This window comes from Bos taurus, chromosome 11 (assembly GCF_002263795.3).
Source record: "Bos taurus isolate L1 Dominette 01449 registration number 42190680 breed Hereford chromosome 11, ARS-UCD2.0, whole genome shotgun sequence".
Classification (NCBI taxonomy): Eukaryota; Metazoa; Chordata; class Mammalia; order Artiodactyla; family Bovidae; genus Bos; species Bos taurus.
Genome location: NC_037338.1, coordinates 44,267,371 through 44,283,302, shown reverse-complemented (window position 1 = coordinate 44,283,302; position 15,932 = coordinate 44,267,371). Strand labels below are relative to the sequence as shown.

Sequence of the window (15,932 nt, the reverse complement as noted above, 5' to 3'; positions counted from 1 at the left end):
AAAATGGTTTGATGAGTCACATAATGAGTCACATAAAACTATTATAATAAAACTATTATAAATAGTTGTTCTTAATATTTCCACTGGTATACCTGGCTAGTCAGATTTCCAAAACAGATTTTAGAATGAAAACAGTTTTTAATAAATTAACAAAGACATTATTGAAGATAAAATAACAAGGGGACAAGAATTGACCCAGTGCACCTCTAGTGGTAAATCCTAAATTAAAAACCTGGAAGTGGGATTCCAATCTGCTCTACCACTGACTTACCTTCTTACCGTCTACTTTCTTACAAGCCCTGTGCTGGGAACGGGGTATCAGGAGGAAGACATGGCCCTTGATCTTAAGAACTAATCTCGCAGAAACACAGGCAAATGATTGACAGTCCGCTCTCATTTCAAGGCAAAAGGGAGACCAACAGTCCCTATCTACACCTGATGACAGTTGGTAGTTTTTGTGTTAAATACATGCATCATAGATATACAAACACATGTATTTAAATCTATACATCCACATCCTAGAAAGGAAGAATGTATACAGTACTTTTAACTCTTAGCAAAGTCTAACACATTTTTTAAAAGTTTTAGTATATAACGAATCACACACACAAAAAAATGCCAGAACATTTGGGGTTAGATCAGGTTCTCCACCTTCTTCAAAGTATCAGCTTGGGGAGTGTGGGCAACACAACAGATGTGGCATGCAATCTGTTCTGGGGTCCTCTGAACATAGGTGGTAGGGATCTTCTTCCTATGGGTCAGTTACAGGAAGGCATTTGGTAATTCAGGACAGGACAAAAGCTCTTCTGACCCTCCAGCAAACAGTCCTGTGACTGCCTGATAGCCTCTCTTTAGGCATAACAATGAGCTTTGGGTGAACAGAATTATGACTTGGGTTACAATTGCTTCATTTTACCTTCGTGTTCCCACTGTTTATCTTTGTAAAGCCAATCCAAGGAACAGAACCAAAATTTTCTAACTGTCCTCTGGTATTTCTTAGAGTTTAGTTCAAAAAAAAAAAAAGAGCAGAGAGGTCAAAATAGTTAAACTGGGTCTATTTTATGGGTTTCAATAGGTCAGGGTTCTTTGGCTTAAGATCGTACTTTGAAAGTTTCCACAGATACATTATTTAAAATAATTTTATTAAATCTTCAGCTTAAATAAATGTTAATATGCTGATCTAAAATTTTCCTAAAAACAAATAGTAAAATTACCTTATTCAGATTATGTGGAAGATGATTCTTGAAGTACATAGTAATTACAACCAGGGAAAAAAGAGAGAATCCAACTGAATCAGTAAGACTTGACACAGGAGAAGCAGTGTGTTGGCCTCCTGTCCCCCAGAGGACAGACTTGGTCAAGGACAGCTTGGGGTAGGCCAGGTTCCATCAAAATATCACTTCAATTTTACCATCATCTCCAATACACATAAAAGAAGGTAACTACAAAGTCTGATATGCAGCCTCAAAATATCATCAAGACAGAAAAATTCTTGATAGTAATTCATAATGAAGAGATTTTAAACTCAAAAAAAACCTTTACAGTAATGTGTATTTAAGGGTTAAAATATAAATGAAATTTTATTTTGAAATTACTTTCCTCCCTTAAGTAGAAAAGGAATAGTTTGTGTATTATAGAAAAAAATACCCTTTGTAATAATTGTGTTACTGTAGTAACAGTACAGTGAACATCCTTCTGTGGCAGCCAGAAGGTATGCCCCTCAGATTGTCCCTCCAGTAAGCACCTGCAGGACCGGACCCCAGACCACTCCTTCCTAGGCAATCCTAGCCCAGGCCTGAGCAGAGTAGTGGGGCAGTGGGGCAGGACCTGGGCCATTCTGCCCTGTGAAGACTGCCCTGGCAGGTACTGGGCTGGCCCAGACTCTGCCAGGTCTGCATGGCTTGTGAGCCTCTGTGGATTCTGTTTCTTCCCCTTTCTCCTCCAGGGCCTGACATCCCTTCCACACACAGCCCTCTGTCCCCCACAGAGGTTCCTCCTTGATGTCAGGTGGCAAAGTGTGGTAAATGCCAGACAGGGACACGACCCAGAGCAGTCAGGGCAGCAGTGGGGGCAGAGTTTCAGCAAGGTGCAGATCAGCTCAGCAGAGAGAGGACAGGCTTGTGCCAAGAGAACTGGACTCCTGCAGGCAAAAAACAAAAAACAACAACAAAAAAAAAGCGTGCCACATCCAATTACCTCAAAACAGATCATAGGCCTAAAAACTCTAGAAGAAAAAGTATAAAGTTTTTGTGGCCTTAGGCTTAGGCAAAGATTTCTTAGATACAAGAAGCGTGATCCACAAGACAAAAAATGATAAACTGAACCTAATAAACTAAAAAAACCTCTGCTCTTCAAAGTACAGTTAAGAGAATGAAAAAACAAGACACATACTTGGCTAAAAGATTTGTAAGTCATTTATCTCATAAAGGACTTACGTAAGAAATATCTATATATTTTCCAAAACTTGGACAACTAGAAACAGAATAACTCAGTTTTTTAAAAATAGGGAAACACTGGAACAGACGCTTCACCAAGGATATAGGGATGGCAGATAAGCACACGGCAAGAGAATCAACATCATTAGTCATTGAACAAATGCAAATGAAAACACAAGGTGTCACTGCATGCCTACCAGAATGACCTAAAAAATTATCTGGCAAGGATGCAGAGCAGTTGTTAACAGGAATGCAAACCCTGGCACAAACATTTTGGAAAACAGTTTGGCAGTTTCTGAAGTTAAAACACACAACATACTCAGCAATCCCACTCCTAGATCATCAGCCCAAGGAAAATGAAAAGTAATACTCGAATAAAAACCTGTATGTGAATGTACGTATACAGTAACTTTATTAAAAACTGTTAAAAACTGGAAACAGCCTAAATGGTCTTCCAGTGGCAAATGGATGAACAGATTACACTGTGGCCCACGTGCACAATGGGCCACCACTTAGCAGTAAGGGAACGTGAGCAACGTGGTGGATGGGTCTGCTCTGCACTGAAGAAACCAGCTCAGAGGCCGCAGGAATCCACATGTATGGTGCAGGCGAAGCCACAGGGGCAGAAGGGGATGAGGAGGCAGACAACAGAGTAGCACCAGGGGATGTGGGCTGGAGGATGAGGCAGAAATTCTGTAGTTTTCATTGTGTTTGTAGTTATACAACGGTATACATTCATCAGAACTCGTGAAACTTTATACTAACTGGAGCCTATTATACAGAGTGAAGTAAGCTAGAAGGAAAAACACCAATACAGTATACTAACGCATATATATGGAATGTAGAAAGATGGTAACAATAACCCTGTGTACGAGACAGCAAAAGAGACACTGATGTATAGAACAGTCTTATGGACTCTGAGGGAGAGGGAGAGGGAGAGGGTGGGAAGATTTGGGAGAATAGCATTGAAACATGTAAAATATCATGTATGAAACGAGATGCCAGTCCAGGTTCAATGCACAATACTGGATGCTTGGGGCTAGTGCACTGGGACGACCCAGAGGGATGGTATGGGGAGGGAAGAGGGAGGAGGGTTCAGGATGGGGAACACATGTATACCTGTGGTGGATTCATTTTGATATTTGGCAAAACTAATACAATTATGTAAAGTTTAAAAATAAAATTTAAAAAAAAAATACCTTTGAAAGACATCATTAAAGTAAGGGATTTCACACACACACAAAAAAAGTAAATGTTACTGTGCATAATTATAGCTCAATATAAAGTTAATTCTTAAAGATATAACAATTTTCTAACAGTAATTAATACATGGAAAAGCAGCAGCTAACAAAAATAGATTATCTGAAGACAATGATTTAAGATGATACATGTATGATTATTTGTGAGAACCAATAAAGAAAATATACAGCAAAATATGCAAATACAAAATGAGATTAAAATATTTTCTCCAACTTCAAATTACAATTCATTATTGGTTTCTTTTGGCTCTCAGAGTCATGTGGAAACTGTAAGTTATAATTCTTTTCCACACAACAGAATCTGTTACTATATGACAAGCAGCCTATCTTTTCCTAAAACAGAGAGCCCCTAGAAATTGTCTCAATGACCTGTGTCACAGAAGAGAACGGTTAACATGACGACAGTATAAATGTATGGTGTAAGAAGGCTGCTGGAGTTAACTGCGCATGGCAGCAAGAAACAGAGGTCTGGAGTGCTGAGTAACTGCCAGAGCCATGCACTAGGGCCTGGGCAAAGATGTACCAGCACAGCAGAAGCAAAACAAGACACTGTTCCACAAATTTTGAGACCGTTTACCCTCACCCCCAAGAATGGAGATAACAGTCCTCAGCTCAAGGGGCCGGTAGGAGAAATGTGATAATGCAAGGCCAAAACCCACCCCAGTGGATGCAGTCAGCACCAGGAGACTTCCGTTATCCCAGTGGTGTCCCAAAAAAATATATCTCTGATACATAACGTTTGCAAAGTCTTTAGATATTCCTAGATCCCTAAGAAAGTAAAGATACATCTAAAGAAGTTGAAAATAATGGTTAGTTTCCTTTAGTTTTCAAAAAATATACATTAAATTTTACAGCTATTTTTTTCATGATTGGCAAATACAATTGAAAGGCATCTTGTGATATTCTAAGATTGAGAATACAGGCTGAGTATGAGATGATGAATCTTTTTCATGCTTAAAATATTACCTCTGTGCTCATCCATGGCTGTCTCTTCCTTTAATACTCACCTCAATGCTGTGCTTTGCCAAAAAGGCTTCATTCTTTATATTTAAAGCTAGTACAAATCACCATGTCACATATAGGTTGTTTTCTCCAAAAGTTCATTTTAATAAGCTGCTTGGATTTACAGAAACAACATTACATTTAAAGTCCTGGTAGGTTGACAAATACCTTATTTAACCCATAGCATACTATTTATAATCTTAGACTAATTTTTTTCAAATCCAGCAGCAGACAAAGCACATTTATTGCCCTATTCCTAAAAAGACTACTCCAGATCATGCATTCTTAATGGGGGGTATCCCCACCATAAATGTGGTAGAAATGGGTTCTGGGGTACCAAAAAATTCAGTGGTTTGTGGCCTTCCAAATCTCAGTCAACCTTACCTGAAAACAACTTTTCTAGTGTCTTCTTTAGTACCAACTCCCTCTCCTTTCTTCTCTGGTACCAACTCCCTCTCATTTCTCCTAGAGGAATTCTAGTACTGAATTCCTCTCATGAGGGAGAACTTGATTAACTGGATCAATTCATAAGACTAGGTAAATGTTATTAATTAACTGAATTTAATTTAAATTTCATTTTTGTCCTGAAAGGTCAGTAATGAAAAATGGTAGAGAACTACTGCTCAGATAAACCCTGAAACAGGCCACGTCTGCATGCGGCATTTTCCATCTTCCTCTGCAGCCCTCTCCACACTGTCCCGCACTCCAGTTTCTTCACCCAGTTCAGTCCTAAATCAATTGCCCACCTGTCTTCACTCAACCAAATTCTGTGGTCCATGTGATCATTTTGGTTAGCTTTCTGTGGTTGTGGTTTTCATTCTGTCTGTCCTCTGATAGATGAGGATAAGAGGCTTGTGCAAGCTTCCTGATGGGAGGGACTGGCTGTGGGGGAAAACTGGGTCTTTTTATGGTGGGCAGGGCCATGCTCAGTGAATCTTTAGTCCAATTTTCTGCTGATGGATTTATTAAAATGCAGAGACTTTATCAACCAAGGTCCATATAGTCAAAGCTATGGTTTTTCCAGTAATCTTGAATGGATGTTAGAGTTGGACCATAAAGAAGGCTGAGCGCCAAAGAATTGAGGCTTTCAAATTTTGGTGCTGGAGAAGACTCTTGAGAGTCCCATGGACTGCAAGGAGATCAAACCAGTCAATACTAAAAGAAATCAATCCTGAATATTCATTGGAAGGACTGATGCTGAAGCTGAAACTCCAATACTTTGGCCACCTGATGAGAAGAACTGACTCATTTGAAAAGACTCTGATGCTGGGAAAGATTGAAAGCAGGAGGAGAAGGGGACAACAGAGGATGAGATGGTTGGATGGCATCACTGACTCAATGAACATGAGTTTGAGCAAGCTCTGGGAGATGGTGAAGGACAGGGAAGCCTGGCATGCTGCAGTCCATGGATGGGGTCACAAAGAGTCACACATAACTGAGCGACTGAATAACAACTAGGCAGTCCTGGTTTATTAATAACTCAAAGTAATATTCCAGTTAAAAAGTATACACTTGACTAAGTGAAAATATCACTGTGTTCTACTTATTTTTGTCCATGAAAAAACTGGAGAACAGACCACTCACAGAACATTTATGGTATCTATCAACATGTTCTTGACCTAGCATTCCATTATTTATGAACTCTTTCTACACACATCACACTGGCTAATTAGAACAAAAGGCCTCCTTCACTGCCTCCAAAGAGAGGCAAGATGACCTTGGTCTGGCTTTTCAGAGCAGCGTGAGAGGAGACCAGAGAAGTTGTTCCACAGCTCTCCCACCTCATCTCTGGTGAGCCCTGTAGTTGTGAAACAACAGAGCTGCCTAAAACTAACTTGAGGGGCTGGGGAACCCATCCCACCTGGCAGGAAACCTGCAGGGCCAGCCCATCTTCCTGGCTCTCTGCCTCACCTACATCACAAACAGCAGTTGCCTCTTCTACTTTCCCCCAGCCTTAACCCCGATTCCTCATGAGGCATATTTTATTTTTTCAACATATGGCATAATTTTAATTCCCCCTTAAGTTGTATTACTCAGGTCTGACATCCCAGAAAAAAACCTATTCCTTCTATATGATTTCTACTTCTGGTTTGTGAATTAAATGATTACCATGCAACCTCTACTAAACTGCCATATGCTTACGTTTCCATCTGTCAGCTGTCTCAGGCCTCAGAGTATTGAGGATTGTTCAAACAGAAGAAGATTCAGGATGGCCCTAAAATGGAACATGGCCAAGAGGGTGTATCTTTTTCCCTCTCCCCTAACAGAGGTTCCAGGGCCTCAACCCTCCATGTCCATGTGGCATTGCTGCCACTTTGTCCAGGCATCTTCCCTTGTGACACAAAACTGGGGTGAAATTTTGACACCTGGGTTCATCTTCCTTTGCTTCATTTCTCCCAAAGGCTGCATTTCAAAAATCCCTCATATGCTCTGTTTGAGTCTGCCTTCCTTTTTTAGTCTCACTACCTGGTTCATCTTAAAAAATTTCCCCAACAATTTATTCCATAATCTAAATTTTTCTAGTGTCAGAAAAAGCAGACTGAAAGAAATCTGAAAATTCTAGAATTCCTAATATAGCCTCACTCATGGCTCTTGAGAGAATATGGTCACAATGTTTCTCAAAATGGATGTTCCAAACACATGGACTGAAAGTATTCTGTACCTGGGAAGATACCTGGCACTGATCAAGAGAGCCCAGGACTTCTCAGAGCTTCTCTAAGCCGGTAAAACCCTATAGCCACACGTCTTCATTTGTCTCTGACAGGAAAGGTCTGCAGAAAGCCAAGGGGGAGCCTGCTGCTGCTGCTGCTGCTGCTGCTAAGTCACTTCAGTCGTGTCCGACTCTGTGTGACCCCATAGACGGCAGCCCACCAGGCTCCCCTGTCTCTGGGATTCTCCAGGCAAGAACACTGGAGTGGGTTACCATTTCCCTCTCCAATGCATAAAAGTGAAAAGTGAAGTGAAGTCGCTCAGCCGTGTCCGACTCCTAGCGACCCCATGGACTGCAGCCTACCAGGCTCCTCCGTCCATGGGATTTGCCAGCCAAGAGTACTGGAGCCTAGGTGACACCATTTAACCAAAACAATAAACAAGGAAAAAGAGGCCACTTAAAGCAATTTTGGACAACTTTAACATGTAGGCACATGTTCACTTTTACAATGACAAGTTCTAGAAGGAATCACATAATGTAATGAACGTTGGGTTCTATTGTATCTAAACTGCTTCAGCTAAATCCTCAGTGAAGAAATCGCCAGCCTTGTTTAGACATAGTTAATTTCAAATAAATGGAATTGCCAAATAAAAAAATTCAAAAACAGGAAAAATGCTCAAGCAAAATATGCTTATTTACTAAAAGTAATAAAAAATTGTAAGGATGCTAAATCATAATTGGTCTTAAAGGTATTTAAAATCATAGCTTTCAATCTCGTGGTTATGTTTGAGCCTATGAGCTTCTTATTTCTGTGATCTTCAAAACATAAAGGGTGTTAAAATTTTAAAGCATCATCTAAATAAAACTTCCTCCCAGATATGATCAAAAGAAAGTGTAAAAATTAAAGTTCTCAGTGAAAAGCTTTGAGAATCAGGTATTTTATATTAAGAATACTTAAAATCTTCAGCAGAGAAAATTGAATTTAGTATGGTTAAAAATAAAAGGCCAGTAAGTATTCTTGAGAAGAAGAAATATATTCTGCAGTAAAATATGAAAATTTAAAACACCTTCTTCCTCCTTTCCCACACACCAAAATAAATAGGTAAATAAAACAGTTACAGTTTGGAACAATGTCAGGAGCAAAGTCAGCCTGGGAAAAGCTCAAAGGCTTGGAAGAAGGAGGAGCCTCGTTAAAACATAAATGTAGACTAACAGCTCTGCCTGTAAGAATTTATAACTAATATGTTTAACAATCAACAAGAATAAAATAACTCAAAAATGATCATGGTTATGGAGGATACAAAGAATATTACAAGCTGTGTTTCCTAAGTAAGTAAAGTCGCTCAGTCGTGTCAGACTCTTTGCGACCCAGTGAACTGTAGCCCACCAGGCTCCTCCATCCCTGGGATTCTCCAGGCAAGAACACTGGAGTGGGTTGCCATTTCCTTCTGCAGGGGATCTTCCCAACCCAGGGATCGAACCCAGGTCTCCTGCATTGCAAGCAGATGCTTTAACCTCTGAGCCACCAGGGAAAGATCATTTGACTGAAGGGGTAAGGGGCAATGCAACTCACTAAAATTTAATGGAAAAAGTAACAATACAGAACATAAGTTAGGTATTGAAAGGAAGACATGACTAGTGGCAAACAAGCGGAATGACAGAATGCCATGGGTTAAAAGCTTCAGAGGAGATGAGACGGAAACTTGGTCTCATTATGACTATAGGACCTGGGCCAGTGAAGGGATGTCACTCCAGATCAGAAACACAAGGTACTGAGGTAGTAATTAACTCCAGGACATAAAAGAGAATTGAAAGTCACAACTTCAAGAGAGAAAGTAAAACAAATGGGGGAAACTTCTGAGATATAAAAAATGTCATCACTGAATGATAACTGAAAAAAACAAGAATTCAGAAGTATTGCATCTGAAACAGGAAATGAAACAGGCAAGAAATGGAAAGATCTGGATATCATTTAAAAGGGCAGTCTGAAGATGCAGAAAATTATGAGTGTGTTTCTCTGGAAACAGGAAAAGATAGTGTCATTACAAGATCCACTATCACAATCAGCAGTACATAACTATACAGTCAAGATCTCCTGAATCATAAAACGTAAGCAATTACTAATACTGCAAAATTCAGACTTCAATTGAAGAAAGTAGGGAAAACCACTACACCATTCAGGCAAGACCTAAATCAAAACCCTTAGGATTATACAGTGGAAGTGACAAATACATTCAAGGGATTAGATCTGATAGAGTGCCTGGAGAACTATGGATGGAGCTTCATGACATTGTACAGGAGACAGGGATCAAGACCATCCCCAAGAAAAAGAAATGCAAAAAGGCAAAATGGTTGTCTGAGAAGGCCTTATAAATAGCTGAGAAAAGGAGACGCTAAAGGCAAAGGAGAAAAGGAGAATGCAGAGTTCCAAAGAATAGCAAGGAGAGATAAGAAAGCCTTCTTCAGTGATCAATGCAAAGAAATAGAGAAAAACAACAGAATGGGAGAGATTAGAGATCTCTTCAAGAAAATCAGAGATACCAAGGAAACATTTCATGCAAAGATGGGCACAATAAAGGACAGAAATGGTGTAGACCTAACAGAAGCAGAAGATATTAAGAAGAGGTGGCAAGAATACACAGAAGACCTATATAAAAAAGATCTTCATGACCAAGATAACCACGATGGTGTGATCACTCACCGAGAGCCAGACATCCTGAAATGTGAAGTCTGGGAAGTCAAGTGGGCCTTAAAAAGCATCACTGCAAACAAAGCTAGTGGAGGTGATGGAATTCCAGTTGAGCTATTTCAAATCCTAAAAGATGATGCTGTGAAAGTGCTGCACTCAATATGCCAGCAAATTTGGAAAACTCAGCAGTGGCCACAGGACTGGAAAAGGTCAGTTTTCATTCCAGTCCCTAAGAAAGGCAATGCCAAAGAATGTTCAAACTACCACACAGTTGCACTCATCTTACATGTTAGTAAAGTAATGCTCAAAATTCTCCAAGCCAGGCTTCAACAATACGTGAACCTTGAACTTCCAGATGTTCAAGCTGGATTTAGAAAAGGCAGAGGAACCAGAGATCAAGTTCCCAACATCCGTTAGATCATCAAAAAAGCAAGAGATTTCCAGAGAAACATCTACTTCTGCTTTACTGACTATGATGCCAAAGGCTTTGACTGTGTGGATCACAACAAACTGTGGAAAATTCAAGAGATGGGAATACCAGACCACCTGACCTGCCTCCTGAGAAATCTGTATGCAGGTCAAGAGGCAACAGAACAGCACATGGAACAATGGACTGTTTCCAGATCGGGAAAGGAATATGTCAAGGCTGTATATTGTCACCCTGCTTATTTAACTTACATGCAGAGTACATCATGCGAAATGCAGGGCTGGATGAAGCACAAGCTGGAATCAAGATTTCCGGGAGAAATGTCAATAACCTCAGATATGCAGATGACACCACCCTTATGGCAGAAAGCAAAGAACTAAAGAGGCTCTTGATGAAAGTGAAAGAGAAGAGTGAAAAAGCTGGCTTAAAACTCAACATTCAAAAAACTAAGATCATGGCATCTGGTCCCATCACTTCATGGGAAATAGATGGGGAAACAATGGAAACAGTGAGAGATTTTATTTTGGGGGGCTCCAAAATCACTGCAGATGGTGACTGCAGCCATGAAATTTAAAGACACTTGCTCCTTGGAAGAAAAGCTATGACCAACCTAGACAGCATATTAAAAAGCAGAGATATTACTTTGCCGACAAAGGTCTGTCCAGTCAAAGCTATGGTTTTTCCAGTAGTCCTGTATGGATGTAAGCGTTGAACTATAAAGAAAGCCGAGCACCGAAGCATAGATGCTTTTGAACTGTGGTATTGGAAAAGACTCTTGAGAGTCCCTTGGACTGCAAGGAGAACCAACCAGTCCATCCTAAAGGAAATCAATCCTGAATATTCATTGGAAGGACTGATGCTGAAGCTGAGACTCCAGTACTTTGGTTACCTGATGAGAAGAACTGACTTGTTGGAAAAGACCCTGATGCTGGGAAAGACTGAAGTTGGGAGGAAAAGGGGACAACAGAGGATAAGATAGCTGGATGGCATCATTGACTTTATGGACATGAGTTTGAGCAAGGTCTGGGAGTTGGTGATGGACAGGAAAGCCTGCCGTGCTGTAGTCCATGGGGTCACAAAGAGTCGAACAGGACCGTGCGACTGAACTGACTAATAGAGGACATGCTGGAGATCATGCCAGACACAATCCGGCCAAAGCATATCTCATCATCATTAGCTGTGACCCCTTGAGTATCCACTAAACCTCCCTGAATCTTAATGCAGTTTTAAAAAGTTACTTTCCATTTACAGTTATTACAAAATATTGGCTATATTCCCTGTGTTGTACAATATATCTTTGAGTCTTAACGTTCTCATCTATGAAAAAAAAAAAAAAAGTCTGAAAACCTGAAGAGTTTCAAGTGAGTTTTAAAACAGAACTCTCTTAAAAAATAAAGGTGGAATGAAAATGAAAATAAAACATACCAAAATCTGTGGGACACAGCTAAAGCCCTGCTGAAAGGGAAATTCATTAATACCTTATGTGTATATTAGAAAGGAGGAAAAGTCTCAAGTCAGTGATCTAAGGTCTCTCAAGAACTTAGAAAAAGAAGAGCAAACTAAACCAAAAGCAAGCAAAGGAAATAAAAAGATCAGTTTTTTGCAAATAGAAAAATAACAGAAAAAAAAACGGTGAAACATAAATAGTTCTTTGAAAAGGTCAGTGAAGTTAACAGACTTCTAGCAAGACTAAAAAAGATAGGCAGAAGATGAAAATTTTACCAGTATCAGGAATGAAACAGGGATTATCACTATAGACCCTAAAGAAAGCAAAAGGAGATTAAGAGAATATTATGAACATGTCTATACACATAAATTTGACAATCTGGAAGGAATGGATTGCAAAACCACATACCATCACAACTCACCCAGTGTGAAATAACATGAACACACAGGTAACTATTAAGGAATTTAAATCTGTAAGTTTAAAACTCTCCAAAAAGTCATCTCCAGGCCCAGATGGTTTCACAGAAGAATCCTACCAAACATTTAAAAAAGAATACCAATTTTACATAATCTCTTCCAGAAAACAGAAGAGATGGGGACACTTCCCAGTTTCTTTTCTGAAACTAATATTACTCTGACATAAAACCAAAGACAGTACAAAAAAACCTGCAGACAAATATCCCTCTTGAACTTGATAAAGAGTATCTACAAAAGAACAGCAGCAGCCTGCTGCTCTGACGATGGACTAAATTCTTTCCCGCCAACATCACAGTAAGGCAAGAATGTCTGCTGTCACCACGCTTATTCAAATATGGCAGAAGAGAAAAGGTATACAGATTGGAAAGAAAGAAAGAAAACTGTCTCTGTGTTGAGATGACATAATTTTTATGCACACAAGAATTTACTCCAAGGAATTTACTCCTAGAATAAATTAATTCAGCAAGGTCAAAGGACTCAAGAGAAACATACACATCTCAACTGTATTTCTGTGTTAAAATGATATGAGGACAATGAAAATAAAAATATGGTATCATTTGTAACTGATAAAAAATGAAATAAATGTAAATCTAACAAAACAAATGCAGGACTTGTGTACTGAAAACTATATAAATCTGATAAAGGAAATCTGAGAAAATATAAAGAAATGAACAGAAACTTCATGTTCATTAGCTGGAAGACTCAACATAGGTAGAAATAACAATTTTCTTTAAATTGAGACTTAATGTAATATCTATCAAAATCCCAGAAAAATTCTTTGTACATAGACAAGACTATTCTAAAATTTATAATGAAAGATAGCCAAAAATTTTTGAAATTTAAGAATAAAGTGAGAGTAATTAGTCTACTTTATTTCAAGATTTATTTATATAGTTATAGGAATCAAGACTGCATGTTAACAGAGACCCCAGAAAAAGATCCGCACAACATGCTCAACTAGTTACTGACAAAAGTGCAAAAGCAATTCCATAGAATATGATAGAATTTTCAACGAATGTTGGAGCATCCATTAGTCAAAAATGACCCTTGACCTAAGTCTTATACCTTATACAAAAACTAACAAAATGGGTCATGGGTTTAAATGTAAAACGAACTACAAGACTCTTAGGAAAAAAAATAAGAGAAAACCTTTGGTATTCTGAGTTAGGCAAAGGATTCTTAGACTTGACAAAAAAGTACAGTCCATAAGAGGAAAAGGTGATAAAATGGATTTTATCAAAACTAAATATGTTTGCTTTGCAAAATATTAAGAGAATGAAAAAGAGAAAAAACATTTGCAAACCACATATCAAGGATTGGTATCTAGAATACATATTTTAAAAACTTCTAAAATCAGCAGTAAAAAAAGAAAATCCAGTTAGAAAATGGGCATTAAAAAATGAAATTCAATGAAGAAAATATACAGATGGCAAACAAGCACATGAAAAGATGTTTAACATCACTAGCCATTAGAAAAATGCAAGTTAAAACCACAATATATAATTACATACCTATCAGAACGTCTTAAAAAAAAACACCAGGAACTCCAAATGCTGGTGAGATGTGGAGAAACTAATCTCACATACACTGGTGGTGGGAATGGAAAATGCAGAAACTGGGAAACAGTTTGGCAGTTTCTTAATGAAACTAGTAACTGCAATGTGAATTCCAGAGAACTGAAGACAACATTTTCCTTATGTTACGTGTTAACATACAGTTAACATAACTGTATGTATAAACATACAGTTTATAGCAGCTTTATTTATAATAGCTCAACAATGGAAACAAGGCAGGTGTGTCCTTCAAAGTGTGTTACATCCATGCCATGTAATATTACTCAATTAAAAAGGAGCAAACAAATACTTGGAACAACCTGAATGAACCTTCAGAGAATGCTACTGAAGGAAAAACATCCAATCCCAAAAGGTTATATTCTAGGTGATTTCATTATGTAACAGACTTGAAAAATTACAGAAATAACAAATTATAGTAGTTAGGGGTTAAAGAGGAGGTGGAGTGGAAATGAAGTGGGTGTGGCTACAAAAGGGCACGGGAAGGGTCCTGTGGTGGGGGCAAGTTCTGTCTCCACAGAATCAGTGTCCATGTGCTGGTAGTGGCCTTTCCTATGATTTTGTAACATTTTCCTATTAAAGAAGAGTGCGGACTCACTGGAAAAGACCCTGATGCTGGGAAAGACTGAAGGCAAAAGAAGTGGGCAGCAGAGGATGAGATGGTAAGATAGCATCAAATTCAATGGACATGAATTTGAGCAAACTCCAGAAGATGGTGAAGGACAGGGAAGCCTGGCGCGCTGCAGTCCATGGAGTCACAAAGAATTGGACACGACTTAGCGACTGAACAACAACTATTAATGAAAATTGGGCAAAGTTACTGGGGAATTCTGTTTCTTTATCACAACTGCACACGAATTTAGTTAACTCAAAATAAAAAGTTTAATTAAAGGTAACATTACTGCAAAATAAGCACAGCAACAGACAAGAAATCCCATGTTTAATTCTGAAGATTAAACTTCACTCTGAAACAAAGACGTGTACACAAACACAACAAATGTAACAAGGCAGGTCAGAGAGGAAAGCCGAGATTTCTCTAAAAATGAGACAGAGAAGAAAGAGACCTGGCTGAATCAGGAGAAAGACCCTCCTCCAGGCTCTGTCAGAGAAACTGGCTGTGTGATTGTGGACCCATCTACCCTCCCAGGTTCCTACCAGCTTAATTTCTAGAGACTGCTACCAGCACGTCTCACTTTTTGGTCTCAGGTCCCAGAAGAGCTTTTGTTTACGTGGATTACGATCGCTGGTATGAATAGTATCAGAAGTTAAATTTTTCAAAAAGACAAGTGGTCCTTCCACACGGCGCAGCGTCGGGAAAACAACAGGGACACAAGAGAATGAGTGAAAAGGGCAAGCAACAGATTGGTGTGGCCGAGAACACCTCTGTGGCCCTCCCATGGCTTACTCTGAAATGAGACCAGTGTAGAGGAGGGACAGAAAACAGAACACATCAGTCGCATCCGTTCTTTTAACGGACAAGGGCTCCAAGGCAGGGAAAAAAGGCTACAATCCCAAAGATGTCAACGCTGGGTAAGGTGGGAGGCTTGTTGAAGGCCTGGGAGGCCGAGTCCAGTGGGGCGCCCGCGCCCGCGCGTTTGGGACCGTTACACAAACCGCCCGCTTCACACTTCACTCTGGGGAGACGGGAAGCCGAGAGGCGCCGCCCGAGGGAGCGGGCGGGAATCGCGGGCCCAGCCGGGAGGGCGGGGGTCCCTGGCCGAGGGCGTAGGGCTGGCGGACTCACCAGGTGCCGCGCCACCTCGGAGGCCATGGTCCGGGCGACTGGGCGGGCGAGGGGCCAGCAAGGCGGCGGCTGCGGCCGATCGAGCCGCGCGTCCAGCAGCGGAGGGCGGGATGGAGCGGGGCGGGGCGGGGGCCTAGGAGGGAGGAACGGAGGGGAGGGGTCCCCCGGCCTCAGTGACGTGGGGGGCTGAGCGGGATGGCGCGGGGGGCTGAGCGGGATGGCGCGAGGGGCG

The 15,932-nt window shown here is 40.2% G+C and overlaps 1 protein-coding gene across 11 annotated transcripts in view; it reads right to left on the bottom strand.

The window, feature by feature from the left end:
* Window positions 1–15,924, bottom strand: part of SEPTIN10 (septin 10) — a 56,911-nt gene extending 40,987 nt beyond the window's left edge. For 4 of the 11 annotated variants that reach the window (XM_059891205.1, XM_059891209.1, XM_059891207.1 and 1 more), the window contains exon 1: window positions 1,215–15,740. In XM_059891205.1, the coding sequence (XP_059747188.1) occupies window positions 1,215–1,253 (39 nt within the window). In that variant the 5' untranslated portion in view covers window positions 1,254–15,740. 11 annotated transcript variants of the gene reach the window in all.
* Between the last annotated feature and the right edge of the window lie 8 nt (window positions 15,925–15,932).